Source organism: Chroicocephalus ridibundus, chromosome Z (assembly GCF_963924245.1).
Source record: "Chroicocephalus ridibundus chromosome Z, bChrRid1.1, whole genome shotgun sequence".
NCBI lineage: Eukaryota > Metazoa > Chordata > Aves > Charadriiformes > Laridae > Chroicocephalus > Chroicocephalus ridibundus.
In genome coordinates this window covers 60,991,667-61,013,629 of record NC_086316.1, presented here as the reverse complement: position 1 = coordinate 61,013,629, position 21,963 = coordinate 60,991,667, and the positions used below count along the sequence as shown (strand labels likewise).

Here is a 21,963-nt window from a genome sequence, read left to right as displayed (position 1 = left end):
CTGAGGTGCTGGAGCAGGTCCAGAGAAGGGCAACGAAGCTGGTGAGGGGTCTGGAGAATAAGTCTTATGAGGAGCGGCTGAGGGAGCTGGGGTTGTTTAGCCTGCAGAAAAGGAGGCTGAGGGGAGACCTTATTGCTCTCTACAATTATCTGAAAGGAGGTTGTAGAGTGGTGGGGGTCGGTCTCTTCTCCCAAGTAACAGGTGATATGACAAGAGAAAACGGCCTCAAGCTGTGCCAGGGGAGGTTTAGGCTGGATATCAGGAAAAATGTTTACGATGAAAGGGTTATTAAGCATTGGAACAGGCTGCCCAGGGAAGTGGTTGAGGCACCATCCCTGGAGGTACTTAAAAGATGGGTAGACATAGTGCCTAGAGATCTGGTTTAGTGATGGTTTTTGTCAGTGTTAGGTCGATGGTTGGACTAGATGATCTGAAAGGTCCCTTCCAACCTAGGCAATTCTATGAGTCTATGATTTTTTTAGTACTCTTACAAACTTAGAAGATGGCAGAAGCTTCCCGCTTTCAGGAAAGAAAGTTTCCCAAGTTGTTCTACAAGTTTTTCCTCAAAGCTTTGAGCTTCCCTTACATTTTTACACTTAAGAGCTTAAACTCTGCCAAGCTTAAGTTTTCTTTGAGAATTGCTTCCACTTTTATATGAGCTGTATTATCCCAGTAGCACGCTTGACAAAGCAGCAAATACCCAGCACAATTAGTGCCTTCTTAAGGTGCATCTAAAGCAGATACTTTTGAGCTACAGTGTGTCTACACCATTCAATGAATGTTATTGTGCCTTTAACATCCTTTATGAGTTATTTAGTATCACTTGATAGAATCAGTGCAGGATCTTAGAAAAGGTAGAGAGAAGAGCTTCTAACAGAGTAGTAAAGAAAGGTAAGAAAAAACATGTATCTACTTCAACATTTGCTGTTAATTCTTGCTGGGTATCATTCCAGAATTTCTGCTGGGTTGATATGTGTATTAAGAACATAACCCCAGCAACAGTTGCACTCCAACCACTGTATTCACAGGATACAGCCAGCTGCTGAAATACTGCATTTCTTCATTAAGTACAGAAAAAGTCACGCATGGTTTTGTATGCGACTGTGTTTTCATAATCACTTATGTTAGCTTCCTAATGTGTGCACAGGGGACGAAAGTGTCAGTGCTTAAATCTACCTCAAATGGTGGAAGTTCAATATTGCTTTAATGTGTTTGTTTTTCTAGGTTATTAGTCAAAGATCACAATTCAATGCACAAGAGGCATAGGTATTATAAATCATTTTTTATAGATCAAGAACCTAATGAAGAAAGCATTGTAATCATAGCATATCTCAAGTTGGAAGGGACCCACTTAAGGATCATCAAGTCCAACTCCCTGCTCTTCGCAGGACTACCGAAAACTAAACTGTATGACTAAGAGCGTCACACAGATGCTCCTCGAACTCTGACAGGCTCGGTGCCCTGACCATTTCCCTGGGGAGCCTTTTCCAGTGACTGACCACCCTCTCAGTGAACAACCTTTTCCTAATGCCCAATCTGACCTTCCCCTGACGCACCTTCATTGCTGTGTCCTGTCACTGGTCACCAGAAAGAGGACATCAGCATCTCCTCCTCCACTGCGGAGCTGTAGGCTACAATGAGGTCACCCCTCAGCCTTCCCTTCTCCAAACTGAGCAAACCAGGTGACCTCAGCTGCTCCTCCCAAGTCTTGCCCTGGAGACCTTTCATTCATCTTGGTCACCCTCCTCTGGACAAACTCTAATAATTTGATGTCCTTCTTACACTGAGGCACCCAAAACTACACGCAGTACTTGAGGTGGGGCCACACCAATGCACTGTAGAGAGGGACAATCACCTCCCTTGACTGGCTGGCTATGCTGTGCTTGATGCACCCCAGGACATAGATGGCCCTCTTGGCTGCCAGGACACATTGTTAGCTCATGGTCAACTTGCCATCAACCCAAACTCCCCGGAACTCTTTCCACAGGGCTGCCCTGCAGCCTCTTGTCCCCCAATTTGTATGTATAACCAGAATTACCCTGCCCCTGCTGCAGAATCTGGCACTTGCTCTTGTTAAATCTCATACAATTGGTGATTGCCCAGCTCTCTGGTCTAACCAGATGTCCCTGTAAAGCCTCTCAAGGGAGTCCAAGCTCCTCCAAATTTAGTATCATCATCAAGCTTACTTCATGTATATCCAATTCCTGCAGACAGATCATTTATAAAAACACTAAAGAGCACTGATCCTAAAATTCAGCCCTGGCAAACCCCACTGGTGACTCGCCGCCAGCCTGATGTAACCCCATTTACTGTAACTCTTTGAGCTCAACTCATCAGCCAATTGTTCACCCAGCATATCACGGACGTGTCAAGCTGTGGGCTGGACATTCTGTTCACCAGGATACTCTGAGAGACAGTATAAAAAAAAACTTTGCTACAATCCCACCCCATCACATCTACTGGCATCCCTTGGTCAAGTAGTTGAGTGACCTTGTCATAAAAGGAAATTGAGTTAATCAAGCAAGACGTTCCCCTCATGAACCCATGCTGGCTATGACCAACCAATGACTGCATTGTCTCTCAAGTGTTTCTCACTAACTTCCAGAATGACCTTCTCCATAATTTTACTAGGCACTGAAGTGAGACTAACAGGCCTGTAATTAGCAAGGTTTTCCTTCTTACCCTTCTTTAAAATTGGGACAACATTTCCCAGCTTCTAGTCAGCTAGTACCTTTCCAGACTCCTAAGACCATCGAAAAAACAAAAAATGGCCAAATAACATTGGCCAGCTCTTTCAGTACCCTGGGATGGATCCCACCAGGCCTCATAGACTTATGTGCATCCAGCTGGAACAGCCAGTCTTGAAGAACTTCAGAGCTGGCTGGGAGTTTATCATCCCCCCAGTCACAGGCCCCATCATCACTGTTAAAGACAGAGGCAAAGAAGGCATTAAATGTTTCTGCTTTGTCTACATCCCTATTTGTGAGGTGACTGGCCTCATTAAGCATCCTGGTTCCAGCAGGGATAGGGTTAATTTTCACAAGGCACTGTGGGGAGGTTGACCCAAAACAGCCAAACACGTATTCTAAACCAGGCAGTGCCATGCCCAGTATATAGTCAGTGAGCTGTGCGGGGGGGGGGGGGGCGGGGGGGGGGCGCAGGCAGAAACCGCTGGGCTTCGGCTTCCAGTTGATGAGCAGTTATTGTTGTTGTTTTCCTCTTTCCTTCGCTGTTCTATTAAACCGCCTTTATCTCAACCGACGATTTTTGCCTTTTTCTTCTGATTCTCCCCCTGTCCTGACACTGTGGGGAGGAGGGAGGGGAAGGGGAAAGGGGCACACAGTGAGCAAAAAGACCTCGTGGTTCTTTGTTCCTGGCTGAGGCAAAACCGCAACATCAGGTTGCCAATGTTATCTCTGATACTCCTTTTGCTGTCAACACATTTAAGAAAGCCGTTTTTGTTGTCCTTCACAGTGCTGGCCAGCTTGAACTCTAATCGAGCTTTGGACATAAGAATTTCCTCCCTACGTTGGGGAAGAGCACCTCTGTAGTCCTCTCATGGCGCCTGTCCTTGGCCTCCAATGTCCATACACTTTCTTTTTCCACCTCAATTCTAGAAGATGACTGCTCAGCTGAGCCAGCCTTCCACCCCACTTGCTGCATTTCCAATACTTTGGAATTGCCTGCTCCTACGCTCTTAAGAGATGTCTCTTAAAACGCAACCAGCACACAATCATTTTAAACTCAGGTTGCACTATGTCTTCCTATCAAACTGAAGTACTCATTTTTACATCCCTAAGCAGAGCCGAGCGACAACACCCTCCACCCCCCACCCTCCCTTCCCCACTTAGCAAGAAACAAATAGAAGAATCCAGCTGCCCTGGAAAATCATTCCACTACTCAAAAATACCACAAACAAAAAACCCGTAAAACATAGCTGTACACTTTGGGGATTTTCCTAGAAGCAAGAAGTACTGAAGTTAAATCACGTATATCTTCAAGCTCTATCATTGTGCAGCAGATCTGGAGAACTGCACGGACTTAAATAAAGTTCAGTTGACACACATTATCTATTATTGGACTGACATAAATAGTAAGAAAAGGGTACAGGGTACAGCAAAAAAAGAAGAAGAAAGATTTATTTGTGATAACATTTTCTCAGAAACCACTTAACGTCTTCTTTTCTCCTATAAATATATTTCACAGTAATCAGCAGTCACTGGAAAAACAGAAGTTCAATAAAAATGCATACAAGGCAAGCAAACAAGAACAGGGGACAACAGAGGTTATGCAGACTAAGCCTTAGTGAAAACAAGGTAGTCAAAACAAGTGTTGCTTCATACATGCAATTAAAACATACTCAATAAAAAGAAATAACAGTTTATTGGCTTGGTAGACCAAACAGTAAGGCAGACAGTTCTTTGTACAGTTATTAAAAAGGCAATACAAAGCAAAATTCGAGAAGTTAACATCTCACATCAATTTCCAAATACAGGGTAAGCACAGATTTGCTCTAATTGCCATCTCTCAAGTTAGCTCAATTAAGAAGTAAGCTAACTTCATAAAAGCAGCTGCAAAAAAAATTCAGTATAAGTATTTACTGCAACATTAGCTAGCATACAGTAGGTTCCTTACATTCTGAAATGGTGATGTATTTGCAAGCATTGTATTTAACAATCAAAAATAAGAGAAGCTTTGAAATTTGCTAAGAAGCAAAAAAACAAGAGACTCTAATTTCTCAGATTAGATGTCAAGGTGGTGACACTGCAGACCTAAAATCTCCTATGTCCGTCATTATATCTTACACGTTATTTTCCTACCAAGCTTCCCACTGCAGATGTGAAGGATATAAATTCACTGAGAAAGGTGAATGCACTGAAACACTTAAGAAAAAAAGGAATAAGGAGAGGAAGTAGATTTATTTTTCCGGTCCTATCCTGATAATCAAGAAAGAACTGATAGGAAGCGTCTCCCTTGGCTAAAGGAGAACATCAACTGAGCCAAGGTAAGGAATGTCAGTATTCAGAGACTGAAGTCACCTTCTCACAGAAGAAACATCCCTGTCTGGATTTGTAATGGAGAAATACTTTTGCAGTCCAGCATGCCTTATTAACTTTAATTTGCAGGGAAGGGGGAAGAAGGTTAATGCTGTATTAATGATACAGACTGGAAGATACCATTCCCAGCTTCCTTAAAAACTACAACTACACGTTTTTACTGAGAGTGAAAAAACCAACATTTTAAGTCTTACAGACCAGCAACTGTCAAACTAAACAGTACAGAAATCTCCAGGACACATTTTGCTACCACCAGGTTGTATCCTTTCTGCTCACTAGTGCCATTATAGCTTTCGAATGTTAGAAGTGGGATTATCTGCGCAAAACTGTTAAAGGTGACTCAGCTTCCCAACAAAGGTAGAAAAAAAGAACAGCAGCAAATCAAAGCCCTCAGAAACTACTTGGATGTTTTTGCTCTGAGCAGCACACAAAACGTACAGTAATTCCTATCCCTACCCTGACGGACATTGTAATACTCCAAATCTAAAATTCACAGACGCTGCTTCTACCTCTGTTCATCCAATCTTCAAAGGCATTCACTTCTACTGCCCCTTCCCTCACTCCTGTTGCATACATTTATTTGTACAAGCATAGTATGCCTGTCTCTTGCACACAAAGCTGGTTGGAAAAGAGAGGTGAGCACATGGAATTGTGAGCATATCCTCAGGTACCTAAGCACATTTCTGCAAATGCATATTATTACAGAATAAACAGTTACATATTCAGCATCCACAAGATACAGAGAGAGGAAGGGGAGCATCATCTAAAGGTTGATTATTACTGCACTTGTAGCTGAATATATACTTTATTCGTTCAGTCTTGCTTTCTGCAAGAAAACCTGTGAAAGTTCTTTTCCTCTACGGAAAGATAACTGCTCAATCAATTCAGTTGAATTGAAAGAACTGCTCATTCAATTCAGCAAATTCAGTTTTTATGAATTTTGTAACATGCTATGTATTATTAGTTCAATCACAGTGCATGAACACTGCACATATTCAGCAGATCTGAACACTGACTTCAAGATTTCCTCCATCCTCCCAGTTTTCTATGAGTGACATCTGTAGTGCACGATTAGATTTTTTTATACGTGTACCACTGACTGTTCAAGGCCGAATAACTTTAGCCATATACTTCAGTTTTCCTTTTCCCACAAAGCTGCATGTTAAAATAAGTACATAAGTAACAAAAAAGTCAGAGTAGCTCTTTATTATTTTTTCTAAACAAGACCAACTGTCTTTATAACTTATGGTTAATACAAAGCAATTTTGAAGCTCTTCAAGTTTCAGAAAGATAAATCAAACATAATTCATTATATTGTGAGTTAGGAGAAAAAAAATTTGGGGACTTATTTAATATTGTTGCTACTAGTAAACATTCTGCCTTTAACAGTTCATCCAAGACATACTCAAAAACAAGCTTCTTCCAGTCTAGCACTTTAACAGTGTATGAAACCTTAGTGCTGCACTACAGACTCGAATACCAATATTTCCTACCAGGACTATCAGATTTACCATAGGAAATAAGCCTACATTTGAAAAATAAAGTATTTGAATGTTTATAAATTATACTGACAGACAGTAATCATCCATACATTTTGCTAATCTTGCACAAGATCTTCACTATCAAAAGTAACCACTGAAAAATGCTGTTACAGTATGAATTTACTACCCCATTCCTCGTATTTGCACTGACATGGGTGAAAATAAGCACAAGGCAAATTAAAACTATACAAATTAGAGGCAAAAAGCAACTGCTTCTTTGACATAAAATATTCTTTTTACTACAGCATAACCACTCATAGCCTGTGTACTGTCACTGAAACAGAATGTTTTTCTTATTCTGAGCAGCACTTTCATTAAGTGGAAATGGGAATCAAAAACAAGACAATGGGGAGGCATGCCACACTCACAACCTTTAAAGCAAGTAAAATTCAGAAAAGCATAAGGACAGACTAACAGAAGTCTTACTGAACAGGGGGAAAACTCAGTTCTGTTTTGGCCCCCTTTCAGAGAGCCACTCTTCCTTAACAGGTCAAAGCTCACTTAAGTCAACCTACCCACTGAATCCTCCAAATACATTATGGGCCTATCCATCCTTACACATCGTCCATTACCTCTAGCTAGCCCATCACATGTTTTACATCAGTCCCAAACTCTGAAAACAATACCTCACGAGTCTTACCTAAAAAGATTAAGAGCATGATAATGAAATAAATGTGCTTACTGTTCTTGAATCAGAGAAAGGATTGTACTCATCTAGCCCGGGAGGAACATTTCTCGTCACCTGTGTAACAGAAGGATCCTAGAAGAGAAAACAGTTCTGTAAATGTATGCACATGTATGTAAGCGACAAATCAACACTTATCATATAAAACTCAGCTTTTGTTTCAATATAAAAGAGGTTTGTTTTCAATAAAAATTAAAAATAAAATAAAAATAATACTAATATATATAAAAATAATAAAATTGTTTTCAATAAAAAAGTCTGTAAACATCTGCCTCTGTCTCCAAAATGACATAATTCCATTCTGAGCTTCTTATAAACCTAGATTAACACAGCCTAAAAGAAACTCCATCTGTCATATATTTGATGTATAAGGACAAAAGTTCTCAAGGGAAGAAAACCGTTATATTGACCACTGGACTCCACAACTATGCACCCAAAAAGCACAACAGAAGAAATGAACTTTCTGTAACTCTTGTTTTTTCCCCTACCCAGAAGTACCTCCATCGCCTTCAGGAATAGGAATAGCATTTCAGAAGAACAAAGCTGAGGAAACAGTCTCCTGTAATGCCAAAAGTACCTCTGGTTCAGCTTCTACCTGAACTGGTAAAATTAAGGAAGAAGTGTAATTTTTTTCCTCCAATGAACTATACAGTAAGAAAGACTGCTTGAAGTTTAGCTTGAGAAAGCAATTTCAGGAATGAAACGTTTCTCCGTGCTAGAGACAGGCAGGCCTGGCTCTGCAGAAGAGCGGAAGTGCCCACTACCATAAACAACACTAACTTTGAAGGGAGAAAAATTGTACTTATTCCATGTGATGTCTGGTTTCAATACATTGTTTCTGTGGCTTAATTTAAGGTTTTTGTGTCTTCAGAACATAAGAATGGATGAAAGGAAGGTTTTCTTGAAAATTAAGAGATCCATTTATTCAATATGGTTAGTACCATGTATTTTTACATAAATGCACAAGTGTACAATATTTTATATGTACATCAAACATACAAAATAGCTGGGAATATACAATTTACTTATTTATAACTGTTATGTCTAGATACATATATTTTCTTAACTTCAGTAGTGGAGTTCAAGAAAACAAACTGGAGTTGATAAAGACTGGGAAGAAGATAAGCATTTACATTTATATACATTTACATTCATATTTCCTTCAACATCAGCTACATTTAAAACCTCTACATGAAATATGTGTCTTTTTTTAAAATACAGTAAATTACTTAATCTACACTTAAGTAAATATACAAACTATTAAACTACTGAAAAATAAAATCTAGATTCTTAGAATCAGCATCTATTACAGCATTAGTTTAGTCTTGGCAGCAGTAATGCAGATGCAGGAACAGTATCTTCTTAATGGCTGTGGTCAACCTATTTACAGCTAGGAAAAAAAAAAAAAAAAACAAAACCAAAAACAGGGCAGAATCTATCAACTCTAAAATCCTGAAGGATACAGCAAATGAGAACAAGCTTGTTTTCTCCATTAGCTATAGTCACCAATTTATTAATATGAGGCAATGAAAAAAATTTTACTATTAAAAAAGTTTGACAAGAAAACAATTGCTTCAAAAATAAAAAAAAAAAGTATGTTGCAAATTTAATAAAATTCATGTGCATAAGCATACATAAAAACTACCCTCCTGGTCACATAAAACGCTGCCACTTTTGGCTAAACCATACATTTAGCTTTAAAGCAGTATTTTAATGGTGATTAAACAGGAATCACCCTTTATATAAATGTATATAAAGCAACATTGCAACATTACATGCAATTAAAAGTCAGCTTTCCTACATTTCACTTACACCATAATTGGTGATTTCAATAAAGCCACCCTGGTGACAGTCTCCCCAACAAGCCTGCCATATTTTTTCGTTACCATCCTAGACTTGAATGCACTATTGCAACTGAAATCTCATCAGGTCTTGCATAAAATGATGGACTAATTCTCTGTAACATGTTCTTTCATTAAAGGACTGCCACAAAATATCGTGCAGATGAACAACAAAAACAAGAGAAAGTGCATGTGCCGGGAGAATGTTTGTTGTCAAAATTCAACTACGAATCATTTGAAACACTGAATAAAAAGATCATAAAAAATAGGGGAAGAATTAAATCTGACACTTGAATTAGACATTAGTTTACTAGACTTGTCAATGCAAGATCAAAAAAGATTAACTTAAAGCAAAGTTAATACAAATAAGACAATTTCATAATTCAGTATACAGAATGGCAGAAAGCTGTATACAGCTGAAAACTTTTAGTGTGGTAGGTTCACCCTAGCCAGCAGTTAAGTCTCCACCTAGTCACTTGCTCACTGCCCTCACCAGTAGCCTGGGGAAGAGAATCAGACAGGCAAAACCAAGTAAAACTTGTGGGTGTTCAGAAAGAGAGTTTAATAAGGGGGGAGGACATGTAGACAAAAAAAAAAAAAAAAGAGGAAAAAAAAAGGCAACAAACCCCCACAACTGATACAAAGGCAATCACTCACCACCTCCCACTAGCAGACTGATGCCCAGCCAGCCTCTGAGCAATGGTTATCCTGGAACATTCCCACCAGCGCCACCAATGTTACTGCTAAGCGTGATAGCAATAGTATGGCATATACCTTTGGTCAGTTGGGGTCAGCTGTCCTGCCTGTGTCCTCTCCCAATCTCTTGCCCAACCCCAGCCTAACCCCATGGGGAAGCAGAGTGTGAAACTGGCGCCCACGATGCTGTGCAAGCACTGTTCAGTAACAGCTGAAACACTGGTGCCTTACCATCACCATTTTGGTCACAAGTCTGAAAAAATTAACTCCATCCTAGCCAGACGCGGTACACTTACTCTAGTCTTTACATGTTAGTGTGAATTAGCAGAGCATAAAATATTTTATTCTTTGTTCATGCTTTCTGTATGGTACCCCTTCCACAAATGCTCTCATATAATTCCCTCTTCCACCCATAAAAACATTAAGTATAGGCATATATGAAACTAGTGACAGCTAACCATCAGCCACTTAGTGAAACCAGTATGTCTACGTTACTAAAACTCAAATAGCACTTAGTACTTTAAGCTAAATTAGCTGCTTAAAAAGTACATTTCAACACTAAACTTCTGTGTTTTAAGAGAGCACTACTAACCAAATAACTCAGCCCAACTGTGCCCATGAAGGACAATAAATGCAATTATTTGAATAACTAGAATATCACACTCGTGAGACAGCCACTGAACAGCAGCAGATTTCCAAAAAGCAGGAAAGAGTGGTCAAGTCAAATTCAGAAGAGCAATCTATATTTAGAAATACAATAAGCAAACAATAATAAACATCTGATGAAAGAAAGCCTTTTTTCTCTGAGTGTTTTAGAGAAGACCAGGGAAAAAAAAGTTTCTCAGATCTCATCACACAGCTATTGTGACATTCTAATGCTGACAAGCAACAGGAAACATATGCTGATCCAAATAGGCTTACTACATCAAAAGTCTAGAATATGCTTAAATACACACAGCGGGTAGACCAAGAAGCCCTCCATCAGAAGTCCATTCTCATTTTGTTAATAATTGCTATACTTTCACCAAATAATTGCTATTGTTTGCAAAAGTAGCAGCAGCTCAGAAAAAAACTGCATGACATTCAGTATCAGCTCTATATAAGAAAAGTTTCATTACCTAGTAAAAGAAATAATTATAGTTGTACTGAAATACACAAACCCCACCATGACAAGTAGCATTCAAATTCTGCTCTCAGAAAACCTCATTTACACAGTCTGGACTTCAACAGAAGTTCATGGCCTGATTTCTTCCACAAGCAGAAAGACTCAAGAAGTAAACTAGAGATGATAGGAAAAGAAGAGTAACCTTGTAGTTGGAGAAGGTAACACTAGTCTGGAGATGCGCATCTCTCCTATACTCACTGCGATCTTCTCTAGTGCTAGAACTATCCTCAGCATGGAAAGAAATAAGCTCGTCATAGTCTAGGTGTCAAGGTGTAGGCTGCTAGACTTCAGATTTTTCTGAATACATACAGTGCATTGAACAACTGGTGCCAACGGGAGCTGCACTTTGTATTTCAAAACACTTAAGAGATTTCTGAAGAGATTAGACATGATATCCCAGGGAATACAAATAATTACTTTGAATCATTTACCTTACACTCATTGCATCTCACTTTAAAAATGCATGTTGGAAAACGGGGTTTGAATAACGAACATGAGCAATAAGTGTTATGCAGGACAACATACTCAAAGAAAAAGTGTCATTTAAATTAATCCTATCAAATTTCTATGTTGCATGACACATGTTCTAGTGGTTAAAAACAGGGAAAACTTTAATATTCTACAGGAATAAGTGAAACTGGTCTGGCATAACTTATTTTTCCGTATTTGGTATTCCACCCAGACAATAAAGTTAAAACAAATTATTTTTTAGTTATTTTTTGGTTTTTAATATTAAGAAACAGAAAAAAGCCAGAAAGACAAGTTCCAATAGGTGATAATATATGGACACCAACACAAAGCAGCAGCATGGCTGGAACAACCAAACATCAAGAGACCTCAACCTGCTGCATGATTTAAGTGATTAAAAATTGGGTTATGTTCTGCAGAGACAGAACACAGGAATTTCTGGGACAGATTTTAAATATCTGATGCCAGCCACTGAGTGCAGCAACTGTAAAATGCCTGGTCCAATCTCAGACTGAGAAAGTTATGTCATGGTGGACCAGTACTTCTGCCTGATTGCCATGACCTGATTTTCCTCAGCCACCCAGCCACGCCCAGTCCTTCCTCCTTTGAGTGCTGATCCCCTAATTCTCATCTTGTCCAACTCCCTGTTCCTTCTTTTCAATTCATACTTCCTTCTCCAGTCTTCTCTCACCCAAAATCCTGACAGTTCAGCCCCCTGATTTTCCCATCTTTTTATTTAACTATTAGTAACACCAACCACAGAACAGAATCAAAGAACAGGCGGTTTCACACCCAGCTCCTGCAGCTATCAGTGCACTGAAGTCACAGTCGTTTCAGATGACATTTTCAAGATCAGAATTAGCTCAGGAGACCAGAGTTTAAAAAAACAGCAGAATCTAATTAACTGTTTCCCATCAAATTTTTAATTTTACATGCTTCTTGTAGCTTACCTCCTATAACATCAATCTCATAAGCAAAGACTAGCATCTTTGCATCACTAAGTCAGGTACAAGAAGCACGCCAGTATTTTATAGAAAAGTCAGTCAGAAAAAAAAAAAAACACCCACAAAAAAAAGCACAAACCAGCAAAACAAAAACAGAAAACACAACACATTTATATCCCACATTGACATGAGCACCTACAGAACTATTAAAAACACCTCCTCTGCCACGTTAACAAATTACACTCACACTACTCAGATACAGATAAAAAAAACCTAAGTACCCAGTTAACACAGAGGGAGAATGTTTAAAATGGAGGAGAATAATCCATTCTATGCAAGTTTTTACAGCTTTCTAAAAATCACATTGAAGGGAACAGAGACCACTGTTGTCTAGGAGACCAAAACTAGTCATCAGCTACCAGGTTTCATTAATACAAAAGAGATTGGCAAATTAAAGACTGAAGAAGTAGATAGATCTGTAACGATTCTTTGTACTACTGTTCAGTGCGAATGGGTCCAGCATTGTTCTACCATGATTAAGATGCTCTGACAGCACACATAACCCAATAATATCCTGGAAAATACCCTCAGCTAAGTTTACATTGCGAGTTGTGATTCTGAATTCTTTTAAGTAAACAGAAAGTAGCAAACTAGAAATCCTCCCCTACAAATCGTCCTTCAGGTTGTTAAAAAAAGTTTTCACTTTTGAGGTACCCCATTCTTCTACCAAAAAGGCCAAAGCATTTACCTTAAGCGCAAATAATTTAACACTGAATAGAAGCGGGGGAGGGGGGGGAGCAGGCTAAAAATGTAACAATGATAATATGGGCTTGTGTTGCCTTTTTTTCCTAAATGGGAGTAAATAAGTGACATCAGTGCTCTGCACAGAACATTTAATTTCTTTCAGTATGGTTTGCTTCCAAGGACTAGCAAAGAACACCTTATTGCAGAGGTCAAGAAACAGCATTTATAAACACTCATTCTAACACTGATTTGGATAGTGATTATAATGGTTTAAAAACATCAGCAATTGAAAACAAGAATTTCAAGTAAAAATCACATAACCTAAGTAGCACAAAAAAAATATAGGAAAGAAAAACAGAAAAACACCTAAAATACTTTTATAATGAAAAGAACAGGGGGAACAAAGGTAACTAATAAGGAAATGGGACAAAGTCAATTTTTAACACTGGCTGACATGGGCAAGTAAGCAAGACAACGAAGTATCTTCCAAGACTTGGATACCAGCAGTGCTGTACATCAAAAGAATATAATAGTCATGTTGTTTGGAAAAAGCATAAAACTGAAATGCTGTACTTAGAAGTGACAGAATTTTTCTTTTTCCCCCCCCCCCTTTTTTCTATTTTAAATTTACATGGGATAGCACCAAATACAATATATGAGTAAACTGTCAGAATTACACCTGGTTCATCCTAGGAAAAAAAGACTAAGCAGAAACAACACACTGTGAACACGAAAATGGCTTATAAAAGAAAAGGATCAATTACTTTTAGTGAATGAAGTCAGAAAAAGAAAACATGGATAACATCAGTTATGTAGCTCCAGAGCTGAGGGAAGAATAAGGTACTGAAGGCGACTCTAGAAATCTTCATTTTGGACCTTAGTTTTATGTTAAGCTCAAAGACTAAGAATGATCTCTTAATGACAGTAGTTTCAATCCAAGCTGAGAAAACAGTCCTCCTCATCACAAATCTCTTAGAAGATGAAGTCCCTTTAAAATATCAATAATTCATTGTATCAATCCTATCACCCCCCTCATCAGTAACTGGACATCATTCACTGGCTAACCGTCAGCTCTGCCACCACACAATTTTTCTCTTTTACATCAAGATCCCTGCAAATAACTTCATCCAGCCTAACTGCTTTACCACTCACTAACATCAACCAGCCTTAAGCCTGCCAACTTCCTTGGCATTTACTCTTCTATAACCACCTTCACCTAGCTATGCATTTTCCCTCTGGCTTTTTATGCTTGGAAAGTAGCTCCCAGAAAGCAAAAGAGACACAGTCCCAATCTTATCCTCAGAACTAACCAACATGGTATGTTATACCTTCAAAGAATTCTGACTGCACATAGAATAGAAGCAGAAGCCAGAGGTCTACCAGGACTGAAGCCAGACTGGTAAATCCACCCTGAGGAAATCATGCGATTAGATCCACAAATCTAGCAAAGCCAATCTTGACCAACTAGGATTTGTTATCCCTACCATTTCTACTGAAAGGCTTTCTTTTGCTACATGAAAAGGGTAAGATCTTTTTATTTCACAATAAGCTCTCCATTAATTATCACCAATACCCACTTCATACTAGCCTTTTCTAAATATTAATAATACTACTTGTACACTTTCCAGTAAGACTTTATCCTGAGTGTTGGTTTTGGTTTTTTTTTAAATAGTTAACTTCTTACTTTCTGTTGAGTACTTCCTAACATCACATGACTGGCTCAGAAAATTAAGCAAAAACACAATGAAAAATGGCTGAAACCATGTTTGTTGGCCTGAGTTGTTTGATTTCTCAATCAAAAAGAAAACTATCCATCCTACTTTTCATAAATGAGTTCTGGAGAGCAATCAAAGCTACTGCTGTTTCAGCTGAAACTCTCCATATGATATACTTTGCTTTCAGTATGTCCTCATAACCAGTTTTTGGGAGAGATTTCTGACAAAGCTTAGCTTTTGAGAACAAAATTTAAAGAAAAAAAATGTATTTGGCAGCAATGGATATCAAAGCTTTTTACCTCCTGTGTTAACTGTTGGGTCTCAGCTTTTAAATTAGGACCTGACACTTGGAAAAGACAGCCTGCACATGAAGGATGTGTTTTTCAGTCCCGTAACACTTTATATTCAGCCAGATTAAGCCTCTGAAACTGCAATTTGCACATGTTTAGTAAACATTTGGCATAAATCAGACAGCTAAACTCCCCAAGGACTTCCTCCCTGCTCATGCTACCACAAGCTGCACATGGAAAAGTTTCAAGAAGCTACTGATGTTTTGATGGAGCATCAAACGTTGCTGTTTTCTTCATACTCTACTTGTTCCTTCATCATCGCATGCTCAAGAACGAATAAAGTCACAGAAACTTCACAATCAGCAACTTAAAATTGAGATTTCATGTTTCGCTATACTAATAATACATTAGTAGTATAAAAAGTTTACATTTAACAGTATAAAGGAAGCCTTAATGCCTTGCATCTACAATAGTATATTTTAACCTATGATTAAAAATGACTTATTACACAAATGAACTGTCCTCAAAGGTTACACATGTAACACCTGGTAGAATTAATGACTTGGAGGCAAAATAAAGACTATTCTTGTACTTATAATTAAAAAAAAATAACCCAAAGGAAAAAAAAAATTAACTCAGTAACCACTAAAACAGTTCTTTCCCAATTTCAAGTCTAACATCTCATTCACGTATCAGCCATTTCCCACACACCTCACAGAATTATAGTCAAAAGATTTTCACTCTAGCACTGCCAGAACATAATAATTACATAGGCTAGCGCAAAAGTAGCCAACTGGGGTTTTTTTTTATACTTGGCTCTCAAGCAGTTTCTGTTATACGCCACATTATCTGACGAAAGCAGAGCTATGAAGGGTTCTGAGCTACTGAGCAAGACAAATTCCCTCTCTCTGAAACCAAAAAGAACTTCATAGGCTCACAAGGCCTAATTTGTCCTGAAGTCCGTGCTGGTCCCATCTTGCAATGGAGTACTAGATGCCTAACAAAGCATCTTCTCCATCTCATAGCTATTTTCAAATCTCTCTCCTTCCTCAGCACTGAAAGGCGAGTTATGTTCCCCTTTGTAATGTTAAATCTGAATATATACTGCAATAATAATACTAATGCAGTAGGTGCTAACACTTTACTGAAAATAAGGAGAAAAAAAATGCAGCTGTAACCAATACTGAGTATCTAGTAAAACACTTCACAGTTTTAATAGATTACAGTGTAGTTACAGCACTGACGAAGCGTACTCTTGAAAGTTAACTACCATGTAGGACAGCTAAAGGACACCTCCAATACCATGATGTTCAGCATTAAATCATGCAAGATTTAGGGGAATTTATAAATGTTGAAATCATGAAGGGAAACCAGGTAATAAAGTCAGAAAAATATTTGTATTTTATGTCCTTTACTAATTTAAAGACAGACAACTTAATTGGATGTATTTTATGGTCATACAAAAGAATTAAAACTCATATATAAATATAGGCACACAACAGAACTCTTGAATTCTAAAGCACAAATACTGCAGAAATGCTTCAACTAATTAGGGTCCTGATCCTTCAAAAACAACTAAGACTTCCCTTTCTTCCTGTAAATTTCTATCACTTTAGCTTCACTTTAGAATTCAAGGTGTAAACTCTGTAGATTCTTCTGCCACACAAGGTAACAGTCATGCACACTATTAGCTTCAGCATCAAACCTTCGGCTTGTACTTCCTGCCAAACCAGATAGAAGATTCATTTATGCTCATGTGAGTCAGATTAAGTGTAATATCCAAATTATAACTGGAATTACCTCTGTAGTAAATTTAAACTCTAACATATACTTAGCTCTAGTGACTCAAGTAATCCTGTGACCTCAGTGAGTGCAATTCGGGTGCCTGATGCCGTTTTTAGACACCTTAGAGCATCTCAGACACGCACACAAAAATGGCAGTCATGACAGAACTACAAAAGACCCATGTCTTTTTGGAGCAGCAACTCACAGCTAACCACAGTTTGGATACCTAATCCCACACAAAGAAACTACTCACATAATTAACATTACATACATTTTGGGGTTTCCATGACTGTGTCCTTCCACACTATAAGCGAACAAGACATGAGGCATTTTGTTTGTATCACTTAGTAGTTTGATTTTTACCTGAAGGTCACCATTCACTTTTAAACAGAAATATATCTTGGTTTTCAGTCCTACCATAATTTCTATAGTATTAAATACCTGCACCTGCTCAGATCTTTAAACACCTCAGGTGAACTGACCCAACAGAATTCATCACAGAAACGAGTTTTTGAAGTCCCAATTCCACAGTCACTCAGAAGTAACTGTTTCATATATTTGGATGCTGTAAAAGCCAGCCCTCAAATCTTTCAGCCTGTCAGCCAAGCCACAAAGGCCTGCAAAATCCACAGCTCTATTTAAAAAAGAATTTATTCTCTTAGTAATAGTATCATTCACTTGTAAAAGAAAAAGAAAAAACAAAACACACAATGCAACATGTGTTCATTGTGGATGAATTGCTGAATTGTTTCAGAGTAAATGAAACTTACACTGGATTTCAACAGACTGCCGTTTCAGAACCTTTGTATCTGTATCATCTTCCAAGATAGAAGACTACAACCATCCCATATCATATGACATTAAAAAAAAAAAAGCATTAGAAATGTGCCTTTGTTTTGTCATACCGAATTTACTTCTGCTGTTTTAGTTTATTCAAGAATAAACTGTTAGGGCCTTCAGGATGCCCAACCCTGTCCTAGGTGGTCAGACCTGCCTCATTCACTAAGGACTTGCCTGGTCAACACCAGGCTTGGCCAACCCTGGTTAGTTTTTCTGGACCTGATACCAACCCCAACTTGACTTTCTAACTTGGGCTCAGATCTGCCATCTCTATACAGACACTAAACTCTTGGCTGAAGGCAGTTACAAACACCAGACCTGCTCTGCTCACCCTGTTTGAGACTGGCAGTCATAACTCTACCACATGTGAATTCATGCTCACAAGCTATGACAAGGATTACTCAGTGAAAGAAATGAAACAGTTTTCACTATTAGTCCACTTTCATTTATGATACCTGACGTTACAACAAATGTGTATTTCTTCACAATGCTGCTACATCAAATTATGCAGGATTACCAATTCTTCATTTGTATGGTACATGGGCACTTTTTCTTCTGTGCAACTTCAATGTGATCAAAACCTTTTTAACATTAAAGTGTTACTTATCTGTTTCATTTCCTCTTGTTTTGCAAACCAAAACATCTCTTGGTTTTGATAGTACAGCATCCAGAAGATTACTATTTGCAGAGGAATACTATTACTTCAAAAGCATATCAGCCTTTGGGTTTTTTCTTTTAAAAAGAATACCAAAAAAAAAAAGAGAGGTTAAGCAGCCACTGTCTCAAAAATCAACAATGTTTTATCATCAATCCAAGCAAGCTAGTATTTTACCAAGAAAATTTATTTTACAATCTAAATTTCATTACTTCCAAGAGATGCCAAACCAGAAACATAATTTAATTCTAGGTTTCCAAAAGAATTAGCAACCCAAAATACTGAGCAAACTAGATGTTTCTGCCTTACCTTTATCATCCCAAAGAACATACGTAATTGATTCAACATGAAGCAAGAATCTCTGCTGTAAACTTTTTATTAAAAGGCATGAAAATAGTCACAGGAAACCTCACAAGCAGATCACAGATAATTAATAAAACCAAAATATTTAAGAAAAAGAAGGATCTATCTTTAGACCTTGGCAACAACTCTTCCACGTGATGCTCTCCCCCATTCTTTGCCATACTACTTTGTGATTTTACACAAGCACAGGAACTGGCTTCAAAAGTAGGAAAACAACTGATCTCATTATACATAAAATTATCAAGCACAGTCAAATAAAAATATGAGTACATTTGAATAAGGTGCTCGGGTGACTCAGGTTGTTAGGGTCCATCCGGAAATACTGGTTCTAGGGGGAAAGTATTTTAAAACACATAGTCAGACAAAACTTAAATGCAGACATGCATTAATACCCAGTAACAACAAAGTTGTCATGCCAAGAAGATGACAATCAAAGTTTGGTTTATACATGAGGCCTTCTGCTCCTTCAAGTAAATGTGTGGATGAGCAAAGGTATGCAAGATTATTTTTTGTAGGCAGAAGTCAGCAAAGATTGAAAGAACTGAAAAAAGCCTCCAAAAAAGAAAAAGTATATAGATTTCCTAAAACAACTTCTGCAAGTAAATGAAACCAGATGCATGTTTAACAGTGAGCTTCAAGTAGCAGAGAAGTTGTTATAACATCCTTTTATCATGATGCAGATAAGAAGTAGAGCGTGGATTCTGACTGACAGCTACACTAGAAGTCTTTCCTTGAAAAGAAACTGGAATACATTAGTGCACTTTAAGCAATGCCTTCAAACTATAAGCATGGATGAGATAGGTCCTAGCTTAGGTCTCAGAAACACTACATAGGACAAGTTACCTGGGCTAATGAGATATTCAGGGGCAACTACACTGCTTCTGATACACAGTAAATTTTCCTAATGCTATTTTCATGACTATTACAAAAAGTGAGAAAAGGTATCACGTATTTTTGTTGCTGAAGACATATTCTAGAACAATGACACCTTTTCAATGCTTGGTGCCAAAAAGCATTTAAAAGAACAGTGCTCACTGCCATTGGTGCCAGTCCAAACTATTGTCGGCAGCAACCTCAATGCCAGGGCTGCTGTTCATCTGGAAGGTCACTGCACTGTATAACACATGAAGTAAAAACACAGTGTCTAGCCTAGGGAATACTATAAACTAAATTTTGTGACCATAAAAACCGAACTAATGATTCGGATGGACTCCAGTGAATAAATGTCAGTAACACCATGCTTCCAGCAGCTACCTGCACAAAAGTATGCTTGAAATGTGACTGCTCATTTTTTAAAAGGTTTAATTATTCCAGCTGAAATCCTAAACTCACTGCCATATACTAAGTATGTGCTTTAAACTGTTAGCATGAAATAAAAGTGAGGCAAAATGGTTAAGGTTCGGCAAAATGATTAAATTAAGAAGCTCACGAAATTAGTTGAACTGGATTCTAATGAAAAAGAAAAGATAAGGAGGGGAAGCATCCAAGGAGGTCAGTTCATTTTGACAGCTGAAGCCGCAACAGCGGGTAAAAGACAATTCTCAGCTGTATAGCAGGTCAACAGTGCAAAAGCTAAAAGCTTTAGAATACATAACAACACGGCATTTTGAGATGCAGGGCAGAACTTATGCGTAGCCATCAGTACCCTGCGCACCTCAGAAATACGGTAAAGAAGCAGGTAGGTCGATGAGAGGCTGGGAGGAGGCTAGAGAGGAAACAGGGAGTAAATTCACTAAGCTTAAGTATTTGGGTCAGTCAAATGGAAGAATAAAGAATGGAGTAGTATTATACACACACATAAAGTTACTGCCAAAATCAAGAAGCCTTTTTTATTTTCCCCCCTTCTTCAAGATAACGCACCTGAAATGCGATTTGTATTATTTTACCAAATGGAAGGAAACACGGAAACCTGAACTAGTGAAACGGCCCTTTTCTAAGGGCTTCCGAAACCGCTGCTTGCCCCCGCCCCGCGCCGCCATGCCCGGAGCCCCGCGGCGGCCAGAGCTCCCCCCTCCCGCCCCGCCGCTGCCGCCCAGCGCTCCCCGCCCCGCTAGGCCCCCCCCGAGGCCGCCCCGCAGCGCCGGCCCTTCCACAGCTCCCCTGACAGGAGCGCCCCCCCCACGCAGCGGGAGAAGGGCCGGGGCACCTCCTTCCCTCCCCCACCCCCCGCCACACGGAGGAAGGCTCACGGCCGGCCGCCGCCCACACCCCGCCTCACCTTGAAGGGGTTGTTGAGGTCCGGGTCGGCGAAGGGGTTGCTGTCGAAGTCCGACATGGCCAGGCGCTGCGATCACCGGCTGGCAGCTCTTCCCCTGCGGCGGCCCCGACAGTCGCCGGCTGCCCCCCCCCCGCCCCGCCGCCGCCGCCGCCGCTGTCACCAGCCGCTGCGGCCCGGGCACGAGCCCGCCCCCTCCGCCACCCACCGGCCAGACGGAGCGCCGACCTCCCAAAATGGCCGCCCCGGAAGTGAGGTTGCGGGGCGGGACGGCCCTGAAAGTGAAGGGGGGCGGCAGCTCCCGGGGCGGGCAGGAGGCAGGGTGGGAGGGGGGTTTGGGAGAGCCTATTCCCGGGGAGGGAGGAGGGCTGGGAGAGCCCATTCCCGGGGGTAGAGAGCTCTTGGCCGCCCGTCGCCCTCGCCTGGGCTGATGGGGGACTCTGTCCTGTCGCCCCCGCTTGTCATCGGGAGCTGGGGAGAGAAGGAGGCCCGCGGCTTCCCGGCATGGCAGCTGGAAAAGGGCGTGCGGACGTTGCCAGCGGCAATGGCGGGAGTGGGGCCTCCCTTCGGGGAGCGGCGCCCGGCCGGGCAGCACCGAGGCGCCGGCTGGGCCGGCGTAGCCCACTGCCCTCCGCTTGGTAGCCGTGTCTCGGGGCTACTCGGTACCCTTGGGACGGTCCCCAAAGGGAGGAGGTGCGTGGCCTCTGCTTTCCTCCACACAGGGTACTGGCTGGCTGATATTTACATGATACCGCTGTTTAAGAGTGATCTCTTCCCTAGCTGAAGGCTGCCTTCCCATTTTCTACGGCAGCACCACGGAACAGACCAGTCCGGGGGGCTGGATGAGAGGAGTATCTGCACACAGTGTAATTTGTTTTTCTTGGTTGACCATTAAGACTGGTTTGCCCTACTGAGCAGGTGAAAGGTTGAGAAAAATTCTCCACCTGAGCCTGTAAAGC

At 40.1% G+C, this 21,963-nt stretch overlaps 1 protein-coding gene across 1 annotated transcript in view; it reads right to left on the bottom strand.

Moving 5' to 3' along the window:
• The window catches only part of SCAMP1 (secretory carrier membrane protein 1), a 42,776-nt gene extending 21,601 nt beyond the window's left edge, over window positions 1-21,175 (bottom strand). The window contains exons 1-2 of the mRNA XM_063319354.1: window positions 21,008-21,175; window positions 7,281-7,358 (exon numbers count right to left, since the gene is read on the bottom strand). Coding sequence (XP_063175424.1) covers window positions 7,281-7,358; window positions 21,008-21,064 — 135 coding nt within the window. The 5' untranslated portion in view covers window positions 21,065-21,175. The remainder of the gene's footprint in view (window positions 1-7,280; window positions 7,359-21,007) is intronic.
• Window positions 21,176-21,963: the final 788 nt, after the last annotated feature.